The sequence below is a fragment of the Ambystoma mexicanum genome, chromosome 1p (genome assembly GCF_040938575.1).
Source record: "Ambystoma mexicanum isolate Mex_15411 chromosome 1p, UKY_AmexF1_1, whole genome shotgun sequence".
Classification (NCBI taxonomy): domain Eukaryota; kingdom Metazoa; phylum Chordata; class Amphibia; order Caudata; family Ambystomatidae; genus Ambystoma; species Ambystoma mexicanum.
In genome coordinates, this window is record NC_090921.1 from 1,068,839,776 (window position 1) to 1,068,855,589 (window position 15,814).

The following is a 15,814-nucleotide window of genomic DNA, read 5'->3' on the forward strand; positions in this document are numbered from 1 at the left end:
GCAGATGGCACATCAAAAGTGCAAGACCAAGACTGCGCAGCACTTGCTTACTGCAGCCTTTCCAAATCAGATTGAAAAGCACACTTAACGGTATAAACGGTATACCGGTATACACAGTGTGACGGTTATTATTGTTCAATTGATTGGTTCACGGTATCTTTGACGGTATACCCTTACATCCCTATCGTGGAGAATGCCTCCCTTCTTCAGGTCTCTAGTTCTCACTGATTTCACAACCCCAGGGGGGATGACACCCTTCCCCTGGTCTCTTTGCAGTTCCAAAACACTTCACTATACCAGGGGGAATGATTCCCTTCCCCTGGCCCAGGCCAACTTGGTCCACTAACCTGCTAAGTCTGGTCAGCTTTCCAAGCTTTAATCTTCTCTTCAGTCTCTTCCCATAAGACTGTGATGAGGAAGATTTCCTTCACTTTCCCCTTGGTTTTCTCTCACTTATTTGCACGGCTCACCAACAATTCTGTGGCTTTGGGGCCCTGACCTAGACGTTTATTTATATATTGTGCATTTGTGAGGAGTTTATACAGCAAGAAATTGTGTTTCAAAGCACTCACAGGGACGGGTAGGGAACATGGATCAAATGCAATAGAATACAATAATGAACAGGATAGAGGTGGTCCTACTAGGTCTTGTGAGCATTCGGATCATGCAAGTGCAGAGAGCGAGAATGGACAGGGAAGTGGGGGTCAGGAGGTACGTGCTCGGAAATTCCCCAGAGGTGGAAGTGCCAGGGATTAAGTTGCCAGGAACGAGTAAGTGATTGGCAGAGGTCACATAGTAAAGAGTGGTCCTCTGCTGATGCAGTAAGTGCGGTCTTGTGAGGGAACCCAGGCCAGTGGGAGCCCGAGGGCAGGTGCTGGGAGCAGGAAGGGCTGAAGGCCATTGGGAGGAAGGCCAGGGTCCAGAAGGACACATGGGCCAAAGCCACCAATCTAAGTGACTGAGGGTTTTAGCACAGGAGGGGTAGGGGGAAGGAGGAGGTGAAGAGGAAAATCTTGAAGCGCTTCTGGACTTTGAGGAGCTCCAGCTCAAGACGGAGAGGGAGGGTGGAGGATGTTTCAGAGGCAGACCTAGTTGACTCTCCTGCCAGATACTGCGACAAAGAAGATGGCTTAATGTACTCTTCTCCTGTGGGTGTGGGTCCCAGACCCGGAACTTTGTTACTTCTACTTGTATCATGTTCAGGAGTGTCCCTCCTATGACCCCACCAGCCTTCTCAGCAACCCAGGTGTCTGGAAGGGTTGTGCTGGTGTGTGGTGGTTGTTTTCGGCCTCCCCAAAACCCTCTTCTTGGTCTCTAGTGTCTCTTCGGGTCCTGCAGTGTCTGCTGTAGCATTTCCCTTCTGTGCAGGAAACCCTCTTCCTGGCTTCTCTTGCTTTCTCATGCCTATGCAGGTGCTGCAGTGGCTGCGCTGTATGCCCTGCTCTGCAGGCTGCCGTCCTCTCCACGGCACAGGGGTCAGCCTACTTGTTCCTCTCGTTCACCTCTTTCTGGTGTGTTCCACTCAGTCCTTCCACTGTGGACTGACTGGTGACGCTTCCGTCTCCAAGGCAGCATCATTTGAAGCGTCTTCGGTTCTTCTTCCTTCTTGCTGAATTTGAATCTCACGGTTCCTCCTGGGTGGGCTCAACAGGTTGATGAGTCCTTCTTTGATTTTTTATGGGAGAACTCCCCAGAAAGCTAGACTGCTCCATTATGTTCTTGTTGGTGATCGTCATTGTTCCGCGCTTCCTCCTCGTCCCAGTCCTAGTCCATGATGGTCAATGAGAGTACTCTTTTCTCCCTCGTCTGAGTACTAATGAGAGGGACAGACTGACAAACATACATGCGGTACATGGAAAGGAACTGGGGTCTAAGGAAGGATTATTAGGGTTTGGGTGAGGGTCAAAATAATGCATTCTCCTGTTGTGCCCTCCATCTATCCCAGAGGGGCAATCTCTCCCCACGAGATGCTCCCGCGGAGTACCACCTCTTGGGGGACTATCGGGTAGAAGCCTCTCCTCCCTGGCTTCATGGGAAGGGTCTCCCCCTAGCGCAGACGGAACGACACTGCAGGATTTGTCACAATAAGCATGGAGGCAATGGTCACATCTCATGCATGGTCAGAACGAAGTGCCAGGTGTCGAATGGGCCTAGAGTATGCAAGCCACACGTTGGCATGACTGCAAGACTTCCCCAACTTTAAGTTCTTGTTTCTGCACTGATCACCTTCTTCAAAGGCCTATTTACCAATCTGAAGAGGAGCAATTAATTAATTATTTTCTTTTTATACCTTGCGTTGCAGTTCTTGATACATTATTAGTTTACCTGGTTATTTTCAAAGGTGCAAAAATAAAATTTGAGGAGGCGTTGTGCATCTTGTTAAATACTCTCACAATATAGATAAATGCCACTTCACATAGGCAATTTTCTAAAGTCATTAGTTAAGACTCATGTTTCTCTGTAACTGTCTAAGTGGATAACCTGACATTGGAAAGCTCAGGGCAGATGGTTGTAGCCAAAATAAAATGTTAATTATAATGCATTGTTTTGCAAAAATGTATAATGCTACTATTGTACAAATGTGAGTTTAAAAGTTATGGTTGATATACTTGTTGAACTAAGAGTTAAATAATGGGGTTGATCGCATGATTTTTCTCAACTATGTGACATAAGCCTGTTATTAAGGTCACTGTGGGCCTCATTACACGGATGGCGGTGGACCAAGGTGCTATTAGCACCTTGGTCCATGCCGGTAAAATACCGGCACCGCCTTGGTGGAAAGGGGAATTGCCGCCCTATTCCAAGGTTGGTGGGGCGGTAATTCCCCCTTCCCCCATTGCCCTTCCCCATTCCCATTTTTGCCCCATAGGGCTCTATGGGAATGGGGAAGGCACTAATTACGGTACCGTAAATTGCGGTACCATAATTAGCTCCCTGGTCCCTTTGCGGGTTGGTTTTTAACGCCTGCAAAAAGCAGGCGTTAAATTCCCCAACCCGCAAAGGGACCTCGTAGTAAGGCGGTAAAGGTTTACCGGTACCGGTAAACCCTTACCCCTACCGTGTAATGAGGCCCTATGTGTTAGTTCAAGAGATCCAAGGAAATACTTGCCCCTGGAGAAGCCTCAAGCAGGGCAGTCCTGGTAATCCCATCAGTAATGTATTGGACTGGCTGCTGTATTTCTTCCTGAAAAGCTGAGCACCTGTGTTCTCTTTTAAGGGATGGAAATAGGAAATGGGATTGAAAGAGGCCTGCCTTTTTTCTGCCTGAGCAAATATGAAATGCAGGCAAAAAATCTTCGAGAGCTTTGCAAACTGGCAACTACATGACATGAATATTTGCCATGCTAGGGGCATTTTCTACTGAAACGTAGTGATTTTATAAATTTTTGTAAGGTTACAACAGTAGATTTCTTTGAGACTTGGCAATATTTTGAGAAAGTGGACAACCTAAAACCTTTACTTTTCCAATACCTCTTAATTGCTAAATGATTCTCCTTGAGAAGGGATTCTTTCCTACTGTGGGACCTTCAGAGGCTTTATTGTGTATATTTTAGTTTATTTTTAAGGTGCTAATACTGCCAGATCTGCTTGAAAGTGCTGGGGAGGAAGGGATCGAATATAGCTAAGGGAATTTAGGAGGAGATTCTAACTCCCTCCTCACTGACCCTACCTGGGGGTGCAGATACACCACGGCACAACTTGAATCAAGAAATTGGGCCACATTTCGCCTGTCCTAAGGGAGCGTCACTGGCTTCCTTTCCCAACAAGAACAGCCTTTAAGACTGCCTGAGTAACCTATAAAGGATACGACTGCTAGCAGGACTGACTACCTAGCTGCAAAGCTCATTAACTCAGGTGGGTCGTACTCCTCCAGGAGTTAGTCCATCACTGGGATCAAGTTAAAACTGGCACACAAGGAAATAACACGAAACTGGCCTTCACTTGCTAGGTCTCCGTCTACTGGAATACCAACCCATTGGTAATCCGGACCACACCAATGCCATTGAGGTTTGGAAAGGAACTCTCAAGACCTTACTCTGTTCAATTTAGTTTATTGCCCATCAACCACAATCACCATTATGAGAACTGAAAACTGTTTCTTAAAACTGTTGTGCATATAAAACCAGTATATAAAGGGTCTACTAACATATTCTTTTAAACTCATACAATCTAGTGAACACAAGTCCATAACTCAAGATTCTGCTTTGCCTGGAAGACTAGCATTAATGGGCTACTTTGAGTCCTCGTGATACAGCTAGCCCAGGACTTTTGTAAGTGTTTCTGTTGTCTCCAGGCTTCCTAAATAAAATAGGCAAAAGCTCAAACCATCACTAGGCTGGTCATCAAGTACACCCAGACAAGAGCCAGTTGCAAGGGCCTGATTTTGACTTCCCTCAAGAGGGGCCTTAACTAGACCTGCAAAGGTACGTACAATGATTACATAGAAATAAAAAGTGAGCCACGGTTTCCTGCCCCTGCCCACATGAGCAGGAGCTTTCCATAGTCCCTGAACTTGCATATGGGAAGAAACTGCTGACTTTACTCTGCAGACAATGCCTAGTGCCACTAAGGGTTCTTCTGTTCCCGATTCACATCCTACCTCCATGACTGGACCATTCCATGTCGCACATTGTAACTGTCACCTCTTACTGCATATGTTGCTCTCAATGGCATGTACTTCATGCGCTCCATTGCTTCCTAGCTCGGGTTTATGCTGTATAGAACCCCAAATACAAATATGAATACCGCCCATGTGCATGCTGTGGGGGCTTGAATATTGTTCAAGGCAAACAGTTAGATGGAGCCGTGTACCCCTCAAAACGTTTGGCTTCAGCAGGTGAAGTGACAGTTTGGGTAGCTACATTTGGATATTTGGTTATTGTTAGTTTAGCGAACAACAAAAATTAAAGGGCAGCAAATGATATACAAGTTAGTTAAGGCTTCTCAGGGGTTTCTTGAAGTGCTCATTGTCATCTTGAAGCACTTTATTTGCTTTAGTGGCAGGGGCTTATCCTCTGCTGGATCGGTTTATGAATGGTTACACATGCTGCAAAGGTATCTTTTGGGGTGCAGAACATTTGTAGCCATTCATCAGATTGTTGTTGGCTCAAAACCCCTACGAATAAGAGAATGATGCTGAAGACCCAGAATTAATTTGTGCAGCCATCCAGCTTTGTCTTAATCAACCATCCTAGCGAAGCCCTACTCCTTTGCTGATCTCCAGAAGACCTTCATGAGGGCTTTGAGGCGTGGGCCGGTGGGAACAACTTTTCTCTGCTTGAGGTTCATGCCCTTGGAAACCTTCAGAAGTGTCCCAGAATCATCAAGTGTGGGCTGACCAGCTTCCTCGTGGGCTACTTCACTACTTTGATCACCCTCTCGATTTCAGACTTGAGACTTTGCAGACCCTCGACTTGTGAAACAAGAGTCCTCCCCCTGCAGTTTGAGCTGTACAACGCAAGGGGGGCCATGTAGGACCAGCTTATTTGTTTCTACCACAAGGGTTGACTTGTGCCATTTCTTTACAATGACCACCTCTGCATTGTGTCCTGGGGTCCTCTGAGGTCATCACCAACGTGGTGGCCCTTTCTTCATGCCAGGGACGCTCAGCTATCCAGTACCAGGAACTGTCATCTGAGAGTGGTACGGCTGGCTAGCCAGACCTAAATCGCAATGCCGAAAGTGACCTTTGCACCAACAACTACCAGACATCCTCTGATGGAACCAAGACACGAGAAACCAAGGCCCAGTGATTTCAAGACCCCCAGAAGTGGTCCCTGAGTGAATCAGAGTACAGGAGGTGAGTAAATGTTAGGGAGAATTCTCAGAAAGTTGCTTATTCCCTCTATCTTAGAGACCCCGAGCAACATTGCTGGATTTTGAGGACTTGTTTTTTTTTTTAACCTGGAGAGAGTGAGACCCTTTTTTCCCCACTCTCGCATGTATTTTAATTTGATTTGGTACACTGTGTTTCTTTTTGGTTGTGGAGTCTGGCAAACTCCATAGGCATCATCTTTTACATTGTGTCACACAGCACCTTCCAGATTTCCCCAATGTTTAAATACCTTCTCTGGGATAAACTACTGTTTCCCAGAGCAGTAAAGTGAAATTGACTTAACTTACATTTGTAACTTTCTAGACCCAGCATACACTATCTTACAATAGGGTGCTGTAGGGGTTACTTAGTATCCCCTAGTCTATCTTCTCCTGTATTATTTTTGTTACCCTTTACTCACTGAATGGCTGGTGGCAGTGGTTTACTTTTTACCATTATGGGATTTTACCGCGGGCTGCGTTCGCAGCGACGGTAAAGCACCCACGGGTGCCATTTTTCTCAAAATGGCACGGGTCTTCTTTTTTCACCATTTCTTTCTGGAAAGGTCCTTCTTGAGATTCACTCTGCGTGCCAAACCAGTTTTGGTCCCTTTGTTCATTTTGCCTTTGGCGGAATACACCAGTGAAGCCCACATATGGCTCCAGGGTGCCTGGTGGGGGCAGGAAGCAAGGGAGGTGTCCGAAACTCCCTGTGCTTAGTCTCCTAGAAGACAGGAATGCACTCTGATAGGCCAGTTGGGTGACTGACAGCTAGGCTGGAATGAATGGGAGCAAGCTGCATAAAAGCCGAGACTTTTTGGCTTGGAAGGCAGAGTCGACCACTGGACGAAGGAATCCAAAGAAGAACTTGAAGAGGACACCTGCTGCAACTCCTGGACCGTTGCTTTGCCCGGTGAAGCCCTGCTGCTGTGCTGAAACTCCATATTTGTATCGACAGAGTAGCCCCTGCAAGGACGACTTCTCCCTTTGAGTTGGTGGGACCAATCAACTCCAAAGTAAGCCACCTGCACATCCTCTCAAAGCTGGTCGAGTATCCACTGCCAGTCGCTGCTGGAACCGGATAGCCAGGGAGAGGAGCACTAGTTTGTGTGCGTTGCTTTTAAGCTGGCCAAGATCCTCTGGACGCCCAGGTAGCAGGACTGACCGAGCCTGAGCCCCCTCAACACAGTGCGGGACCCCAGTTACAAGGAGAGCCCTTCTCGACAGCCAGGAACCGCAGTGTTGAGATTTGCAGTAGACGCGAGGAACTGAAACACTGAACAGCCACTTGTTTGAAGTTTGCTGGTTGCGAGCGGTGACCAACCCATTGCAGTGCAGGAGTCCCCAGAAGTCCTCCCTCTTGTCCCCACGACTGAGGCCCAGGAACAGTGAGATCTGCAGAGTTGCATGGGAACCGAAGTCATCTGCTGCACTTTTTCTTCATACTAAAGGTACTGTAAAGTCTAAGAGAACTTACCTCTTGTTGTTTAGCCACTTGTCCTCGTTGGAGACTTGCTTGGTTGCATGTGTAGAGTTGCTTGCAGCTTCTTTTCCTCACAAGCCTAATCAGTTTGTGGCCCTACTTTAATTGCTTCTATTCTACCAAGACTTTTTAAACATTGGAAAATACTTTCTACTTACCTGCAAGAAGAGCCTCAGTTCACCTTGACTTTTGTTAACATTGGCTGGCCTGGCTCCCTGAATGACTCTTGTCTCTTTTGCTTATGTGTTTGCCTTCCTTCCATGACAGGGTTAACTAACTTTGCATCGGGGAGTTGTTTTGAAAGTACTTACCTACTTAAGAATACATGTGTAAATACTTGTTTTATTCTGAACACTTCTCTTTAACACTACTCCCAAGAATATTCTAAATGCAACAGTAATATATTAATGCCAACAGCACCCTAACTATTGAAGTCACCTGAGGGTGTGGGTAGTGCCTGTGTGTCATCCAAAATGGGTATTTTCTGATTTAGATAACTAAGAGTGTGTATTATTGGAGTGTATTTGTGTGTGCTTTTATATTGCTCCCTTCTGAAGAAGGCCTACTATAACTGACTGGTAAGTAAATTAATAATTGTTTACTCAAGAAACCTTGTGTGTAAGAGTTTATTTGAATACTTGTCACTGTGAATCTCTGTGTAACTCTCCTACAGCTCACATTGACCCTTCTTGAGATAAGCCTGGCTGCTCAACACGCTACCAACCTGTGTAGTACAGACTTATACCAAAGGTTGGGTTCCTATTGCCAGGAGGTCAGGGTTGTTGTAGTGCACCCAGAGGGTACTGCATATAATCTTGCCTAACACTAAAAATACCTGTTTATGCCACCCACCTACCCCCCTAGGGTTTAAAAGGCATAAAGTCCTTGCCCAGTGTTAGGAAGAATTCTCATACATGTGCTAATTCCTCTCTACCTTAGAGACCCCCAGCTCTTCTGCTGAACTTTGGGACTTTGTACTTTTAATACTATTTCGTTTGCTTTGTTTCTTTTGATTATGGAGTCTAACCAACTCCATAGGCATCATCTTTTACAATTGTCACAAAGCACCTTCAGTGCAGTGACACAGTGAAGTCTTTCAGATTTCCCAAGGTTTAAATACCTTCTCTGGGATCAACTATTGTTTCCCAGAACAGTGGAGTGAAATTGACTTCAATGAGCCCTGTACATTTCTAGACCCAGCACACCCTCTCTCACAATAGAGTGCTGGAGGGGGTACTTAGTATCCCCTATGTCTAGTTACTCATGTAACAGTCAAATGTTACCCTTTCCTCTCAGAATGGCTGGTGGCAGTGGTTTTATAACGAACTACCATGATTTTTCCCAACCGCAAACTATTCGTAGCTCCAGTAACGTTAAATCGCGGGAGCCATGTTTTTCAAGATGGCGCCCAGCCATCGTTGCTAAAAACTCGTCCCGGTCTTTTTTTTTCGCCATTTCTTTGTGGAAAGGTCCTTGCGCCAAACCAGGTTTGGTCTCTTTGTTCATTCGCCTTTGGCGGGTTTCAGGAGTTAAACCCGCCTCTGGCTCCAGAGTGTGTGGGGTAGGCGGGACGTGTGGGAGGTGCCCATATCTCCCTGTGCTTAGTCTCCTAGGAGACCCAAATGCACACTGTGTTGATAGGCTGGTTGACTGTCCGGCCAGGACAGCCACCCTGATGGGTGCGTGGCAGCTAGGCTGGAATGAATGGGCGAGAACTGAATAAAAGACGAGTCTCTTGGCTTGGAAGGCAGAGGTGACCACTGGCACGAAGGAACCGAAGAAGAGCTTGAAGAGGACGGCTGCTGCAACTCCTGGACTGTTGGTTTTCCTGGTGAAGCCCTGCTGCAGGTCCGAATTGCCAAGTTCACATCGACAGAGAAGCCCTGCTAAGGACGACTTCTCCCTTTGAGTTGGTAGGACCAATTAACTCCCAAGTAAGCCACCTGGACACTTATCTCGGAACTGGTTGTATTTCCTCAGAGTGCTGAAAGAAACCATAGACCGAGGGAGAGGGACACCAGTTTGTGTGCGTTACTTGTAAGCTGGCCAAAAGCGTTTGGAAGATCCTCCGGATTCCCACGATGTCGGACCGACTGAATCCGACCCTCCTCAGCTGAGTGCAGGACCTCAGAAGCAAGGACAGTCCACCTTGACAGCCAGGACCAGCGTTGTTACCAGTGCGGTAGCTGAAACGCGAGACAGCCACTGAAATTGAAGTTTGCCAGTTGCAAGCTTTGACCAGTCCCAGTGCAGTGCAGGAGTCCCCCGATGTCCTCCCTCTTGTCCCCACGACTGAGTCCCAGGAACAGTGAGATCTGCAGGAACTGCCAGGAACAGAAATCGGCTGCCTTTTTTTGTACATTGTAAGGTACTGTAAAACAAGACAGAGCGAACTTTCCTCTCACTGTGAAAGTGCTTGAAACTTTTGAAACTCACTGTCACGACCCACTTCCTGAAACCCCCCCGGCAGGCCCATGGGCCAGGAGGGGTCTCGGTTGGGGCCCCCAACAAGCTTAGGCATCCTTTGCCTAGGCTCTCTAGGGGCCAGTCCTGGCGCCTTTGGCGCCAGACTCATACTTAATGAAGACTTGTGCTTGGGAGCTACTTTATTTCAATGCCAGTCAACATGGAGGCATCCACATAGCTTTGCACCTTGGAACCAAGCTATGCTGTATAGTGTTTTGGGTGTGGTAGCCTAGGGACTATTTCACCTGGACTACCTTCATGATGCTATTTAAACCACACCCGACTTGGAGAACACGCTTTGCGTTACTTTGCAATCCTGCAACGTGACGCTCATCGTGTTCAGCAGCATCTGCGAACCTCGGAAGAACAGCACCTGAAAAAGAAAAGGGACATCGTTATTAGCAGCAGCTTACCTGTGATTCCACCGCTAGCTGCCCTCTGCTCCTGCAAACAGCATCCAAGGAACAGCGAGCCTCCCGGACCGTCGGATCTGCAAAAGGAGAGAAACAAGACATTAGACATTTACAATTGTGCCGGCAACTTACCTCTCAAGTCGCCCATTGACCAGCACCGCCTTGGGACTTCTTGCTCCGGGTGAGCACCGCAACCTACGGGAACAAAAGACAACAGGTTAGCAAAGGCAAGGCATCATAGCGCCGTGCATAGTGCCTACCTACCGCATCAAGGCGCTCTCGAAACACCATCACCTGCCGGTGAGTCCAAATTCGGCCAACGTTCCACAGCAAACTTCCACTCACCTAAGGAGAGAGAAAAGACATTATTGAATCGAAGAAAGGCTTACAGTGTAACAGTAATAAGACCTACCTGAAAGACTCTAAAGGGCAGCATCAGTGAAGTAACTAGATCGCACTCGCCCACAAAGGACAACGCGCCCCTGCCAAGAAGGCAGGACGGAGAGCACGCCAAAATCCATAACAAGGTGAGGAAAGGTGCAGGGAGGGGCTGCGGGCATACAGGGTGTTGGGAGGCACTTACCCCAGTTGCCCAGTCTTGAACATTGCCCACCTGTTTTCCAGGCAGAACTTCCCCGCTGATTATACCAGGGAGCGGCTGAGAAGGGCACCAGAGTCCCCGCAGCTGGGTGGCATCTCCGTGGATACCAGGTGAGCGTAACACTCACATGCCTAATCAGCTTGTGACCCAACATTTGATTCTTCTTTTTACAAACTACTTCTAAGAACTTGTGCAGAGACTTTACCGTTTAACTACCAGAACTGCTTTATCCAATCCAAGACTTTATCCCATTGACTTTGGCCTAGCCTATTGAATTGAATTGACTCTTCTGGTGAACTCAAAGTATTTGCACTGTCTAAGAATAATTGTAGTCTTTCATGTTCTGATGACCTTTGCATTTTTACTTTTCAAAGAGTGTACAGTATTGAAGTATATTTGTGTGTTAGTATATGATTGCCTCCTTCTAATGAGTGTTTTACAAATGACTGATAAGTAAATTAATTGTTATAGAAGAAACCTGGAGTATAAGAGTCTATATGAATACCTGTAATTGAATCTTTGTGTAACTCCGCTACTGCTCATATTTACCCTCTTGAGATGAGCCTAGCTGCTCAACACGCTACCAAAACTGTGTAGTACAGATGTATACCAAAGGTCGGTTTGCTTAAACCTGTAGTCATAGTTGTGTGTAGTGTTCCCAAAGGGTACTGCATACAAACCTTGCCTAACACCCTACCTCTTCATGGTGTGAGCATGATGGGTGGAGTTCTGGTCGAGGATCCTCTCTTGGACTTCCCATAAGGTGGTTGTATTGGGAGAGTGCCTGCTAATAATTGTCCCGCATTTTTTCTCCAGCTTTGAAACACTTACATCTGCCTGTAGGCTTTGCCAACACCTGTTCCGACACCTTTAAGTAAGGTCCCCTAACCTCCTGAAAAAAGTGGGAAATGCTGGTTTTATTCAGGGGCCTGATGGGCTGGGGATATTTAGCGCTAGGGCCGGGCTTTTCCTCTCTTCAGCTTCGCCGGTCTTGGTTCCCACCTCCCTAGCCCAGACGTCCCTATCGCATGGTTAGTAACTCTCAGATCTAAAACCCCTAGCTCTCTGTCTTCTCTCTACACTTAAGGTGTTTGCCCTGAGACGATGGCTACCTGACTCCCTAGGGAACTTCTAACTTTCCCACTCCTGTTATCGCTTAGCAGTCAGGGAATAGTACTAAGTACTTAGTCCTCGGGCCTTCTTTCGCCAAGCGTCATGCCCACAACTTTTACACCTTCTCGTACTTGACCCTTTGCAATACTTATCTCTTGAGCTTTTGTCCTTCCACCACTTTACTGTCTCTCCAATCTCTCACTCCGCATTTCCATCTCCACCCTTTGATCTTACTTCCTTACCCACACCTATTCTTGACACTGCTTAGATCTCCAACTATCCTCTCTCTGTCTTCCTCTCAACGGACCTCCAGTGATATCGTGCTTGCTCACCTCTCTTGCTAGCTCCTGGTCAGTCCCCCGGGAACTCCCAGGGATATGGTATGGTGCCCATTACACCCCTCTACTACCACCTATCTCCTTCACTTACTACTCCCAACTACTACTACTACAGTCCACCACTACTCCTACTCGTCCTCTACTACTCACATACTCCCCTCTCTCGCACAAACACTCCACAGACAACCTCCTTAACAATAGACCTCCTTCACTGCCGGCCCTCACCAAACTGCAACCCACACCAAACTCCCAAGCTTCCTCTTATATATCCCTCCCCAGATTGGCCACTTACCCTACCAATGGCTTACCTTGCTTTCAGGGGTGTGACATGGGAGAGCTGGGGCGGTTACATAAGGGCTGTCAGCCCCGCCCCTTTGCTACGCAGATTTGCTGTATTAGAGAGTTTCTCTTGGTGCACTGGCTCTTCTCCTTCGCTGGTCTATGGTTTTTCTTGAGAGGATGTTGTGCAGCTCGACGCCAGCTCCTGCCATGGTACTGTTCTGGCAGGTAAGGAGATGATGGGAGAAAGCCTGTCTACACATTCTCTGACACCCAGGGTTGCTGGGGTCGGGCTCCTTCCCACCTTTGACAGGGCAAGATCAACGGCCCGGTCACAGTATATAATAGTAATGTAGGTTTAGAGTGATACCTGCCTATGGTTTCTATTGGCTAAGAGTTGTCCAAGACCTACATATATTTGTATATTTATACATTCTGCCTAACTTGTGTAATTAAGAGTGCTCTGTATGTGTTTAATTGAACCCTTCACCACTCTCACGCTCTCCTAAGTCCAAGACTTATCATTGAGTCACACTAGCTTGATAGCGTTTGGCTGGATATTAGTGCCTTTCCCTGTTCATAAGAATAGGGTCACCTCTCTGAATCTGGTCACAGAGCAGATTCTGAAAATTCATCTTAACAGATTTGCAGACTCTTTGAGCAGACTTGGGAACTTAGCTGCAGCAGGTATTTCTACCACACTTTGGACCTGCTTTTTTATCAGGTTGCACTACTATATGGACAAATGCTGTGGAAGCACAGGTTCATGTCCTTAATACTGAAGTGGTTAAGAGCAGGTGTTGCATTACATGATCACTGAACTTGAAATGGCACACTTATGTCTCTGCATGTGTTTTGCTACTTTGGTTAGGCTTGCAGAAACTGCACTCAGGGCCGCAGAGTACTTCTAAGTGGCGAGTTTTTCAAATCCAGGGACATACAATATGATTCTGCTTTAAATAGATGCTGTCATTGGTAGTCCATGAAGACGGTCAAGAGTGAAATTAATTGGTTTGTGAGAGCCACAATGCCTCAACCTTTCAACTCCTGTGAATTGAAGTAAATGAATAATCTTCTCCAGTCCAATCTTACTTTCTCTTGTACAGTACCTAATGCCGACCAGCAGCTAATCCTTTAGTGGCAGGACTGTTGTCAAACTAGGAAGGAGTTGTTGATCTAGAATGGTGAATAAAGACATAATCACTTTGTGTCTTTCTGCTTCCACATTCTAGCTTATAGCATATACAGTTCTCCCCCGCTCTCTCCCCCTCCCCCCCCCAACATCTTCAGAATTATTACACTTTCAGCATGTCCTCTCTGTTGATCTCTTCTTGTGTTTCCCATCTATGGCCCTAGATGCTCGCATGCGAAATTCGGAAGATGTACGAAGTGCTTTCTCCGAGGCTCAAGATTCTGTATTGTCAGAGATTCAAGAACAGATCCAGGACTACAGGTAATTTTTGGCAAACTTTCTTTGTCAATACCATGTATGTTTCCTGGTGTTGAGACTACATATCAAATTTGTTTTCGGAGTGGCGGAGGTCTTTACATAATTTAAGTATTGCAAAATATCCTTATTTTGGGCTTCAGAATTTTGAGTTCACCAGACTTTAAGGAAACATCTTTGTTTCTAGAATACGGCCCTTTTATTCTCCCTTCGAAAACCTTTGCTAGTTGTACATTTTATGGAATCTGATGGAGTGCAATGTTTTTTATGTTTGTTGTGCTAGCTGCCCAGGCTGCTGTGCTTCCTACAGCACTATGGAAAGATAATCAAAAGACAACACACCAGAGAAAAAGATAACAAAAATCAGGCAACATTGATACAATTTGGTCCATACCTGCCTATAATTTTCTTTTTTTGCCCTTTCGTACTGCCCAGATATAGTTTTGTGATTGTATAATTTAAACAGAATGTTCTACAATCTCCATTGGGTCACTGTCAGGCTCAATGTGCATATGGCCACTTAATGACTATTTCCATCAGGCTATAATGTTTCTGTTGGTGAAGAATTACATTTTTGTAGTACTGGCTCCAAAACCTTCCGCTCCCCCCTAAACCTGTTGCTGACTTCCTTGGTTTTTTACTTTCATGTGTGGCCAAATGTTCACCTACTGAAGTCCCTCTGCCACTGCAGCCTTTTTCCTGGTGTTTGCTGCCTTTAGTAGCCCATATGACTATCAGGGCAGGGGAGCTTTTATGTACCCCATTACGTTTCCAGGATGATTTTATCACTTTGAAAGTGTGTAATGTGTAGAGAAGGCTGGTGGCAGCAGTCCACCAGAACTTGCCTTTCTGCCTGGCTAGATCTCCATCTTCCTCACAATTTGTCTTGCCTCTCAATTTCCTTCATCTCCTTTTTACCTTGTCTTTACCACACTCCCCTGATGTTACATCTGGTTCTGCCTGACTCTGGTGTTCCCCACTCTTCTAAACCCAGGACTCCTGCCCCCTCCCCCCACCCGTCACTGAGTCCTCTCCTTTCTATTCATTAGCCTGTGATACTACCTCCTCCAGGATTTCAAATATTTATATGCTCACTACACTTTAATGTTACCACTTTCCTCCTCTTAAATCGTTTTGTAATCCCCACCTTCTTCTCGACTTCTGTTGATCGCTCCTTCCAATTCACCCCAGGTTTGACCTCCTCCTGCCTTTCCTTTGCTGTTACTACATCCACTCCACGTTTTACCTCCCACTTACTCCTTCAGCTTGCACCACCTTCTCCGGCTCTCCTCTGCCTCCACCCCTTCAGTGTCCTTTGACCCTGCTGTTAAGAGCGTATTTTTTTATTTTGGCATTTATAAACCGCATTAAGCCCGAGGGCATCAAGGCACTGGTTAAAGCATAGTCATGAGAACAAAGTAGATTGCAACATGGTAGTGATGAGGTTAACAATGTCTCTTGGGCACATGGATGTAAGGCAAAAAAGTTAGTTGAGATCCTGGTTGAAAAGAAAGGTTTGCAATTGTTTGATGAAGGCCCAGAGAGATTTTCCCGCTCTTAGTGCTGGTGGCAGGGCGTTCCAGTTTTGAGAAGCGATGATAGGGAATCTGACACCTTAACTCGCTTCCATTTATACTTTGGGATGAGTCGGTTCAAATTGGTGGAGCGGTTTGGTCTGTTGGACTGTTTTGTTGATTTTGCATGATGGGTATTTGGCAGTGAAGTTCGAGAGACATTTGTGGGTGATGGTCAGTGTTTTGAAGAGTATGAGTTCACCAATAGGTAGCCAGTGCGCACTTCTCGCAGCAGAGATGTGATCTTTCTTGGGGATATTCAGTGCATCTTGCAGGGCATTGTTTT

General features: G+C 46.4%; 1 protein-coding gene across 3 annotated transcripts in view; it reads left to right on the forward strand.

Annotated features, from left to right (window-relative positions):
- ARHGEF11 (Rho guanine nucleotide exchange factor 11) overlaps positions 1-15,814 on the forward strand; it is a 1,841,770-nt gene that overhangs the window by 891,960 nt on the left and 933,996 nt on the right. For all 3 annotated transcript variants that reach the window (XM_069604553.1, XM_069604546.1, XM_069604551.1), the window contains exon 16: positions 13,864-13,960. In XM_069604553.1, coding sequence (XP_069460654.1) covers positions 13,864-13,960 — 97 coding nt within the window. The remainder of the gene's footprint in view (positions 1-13,863; positions 13,961-15,814) is intronic.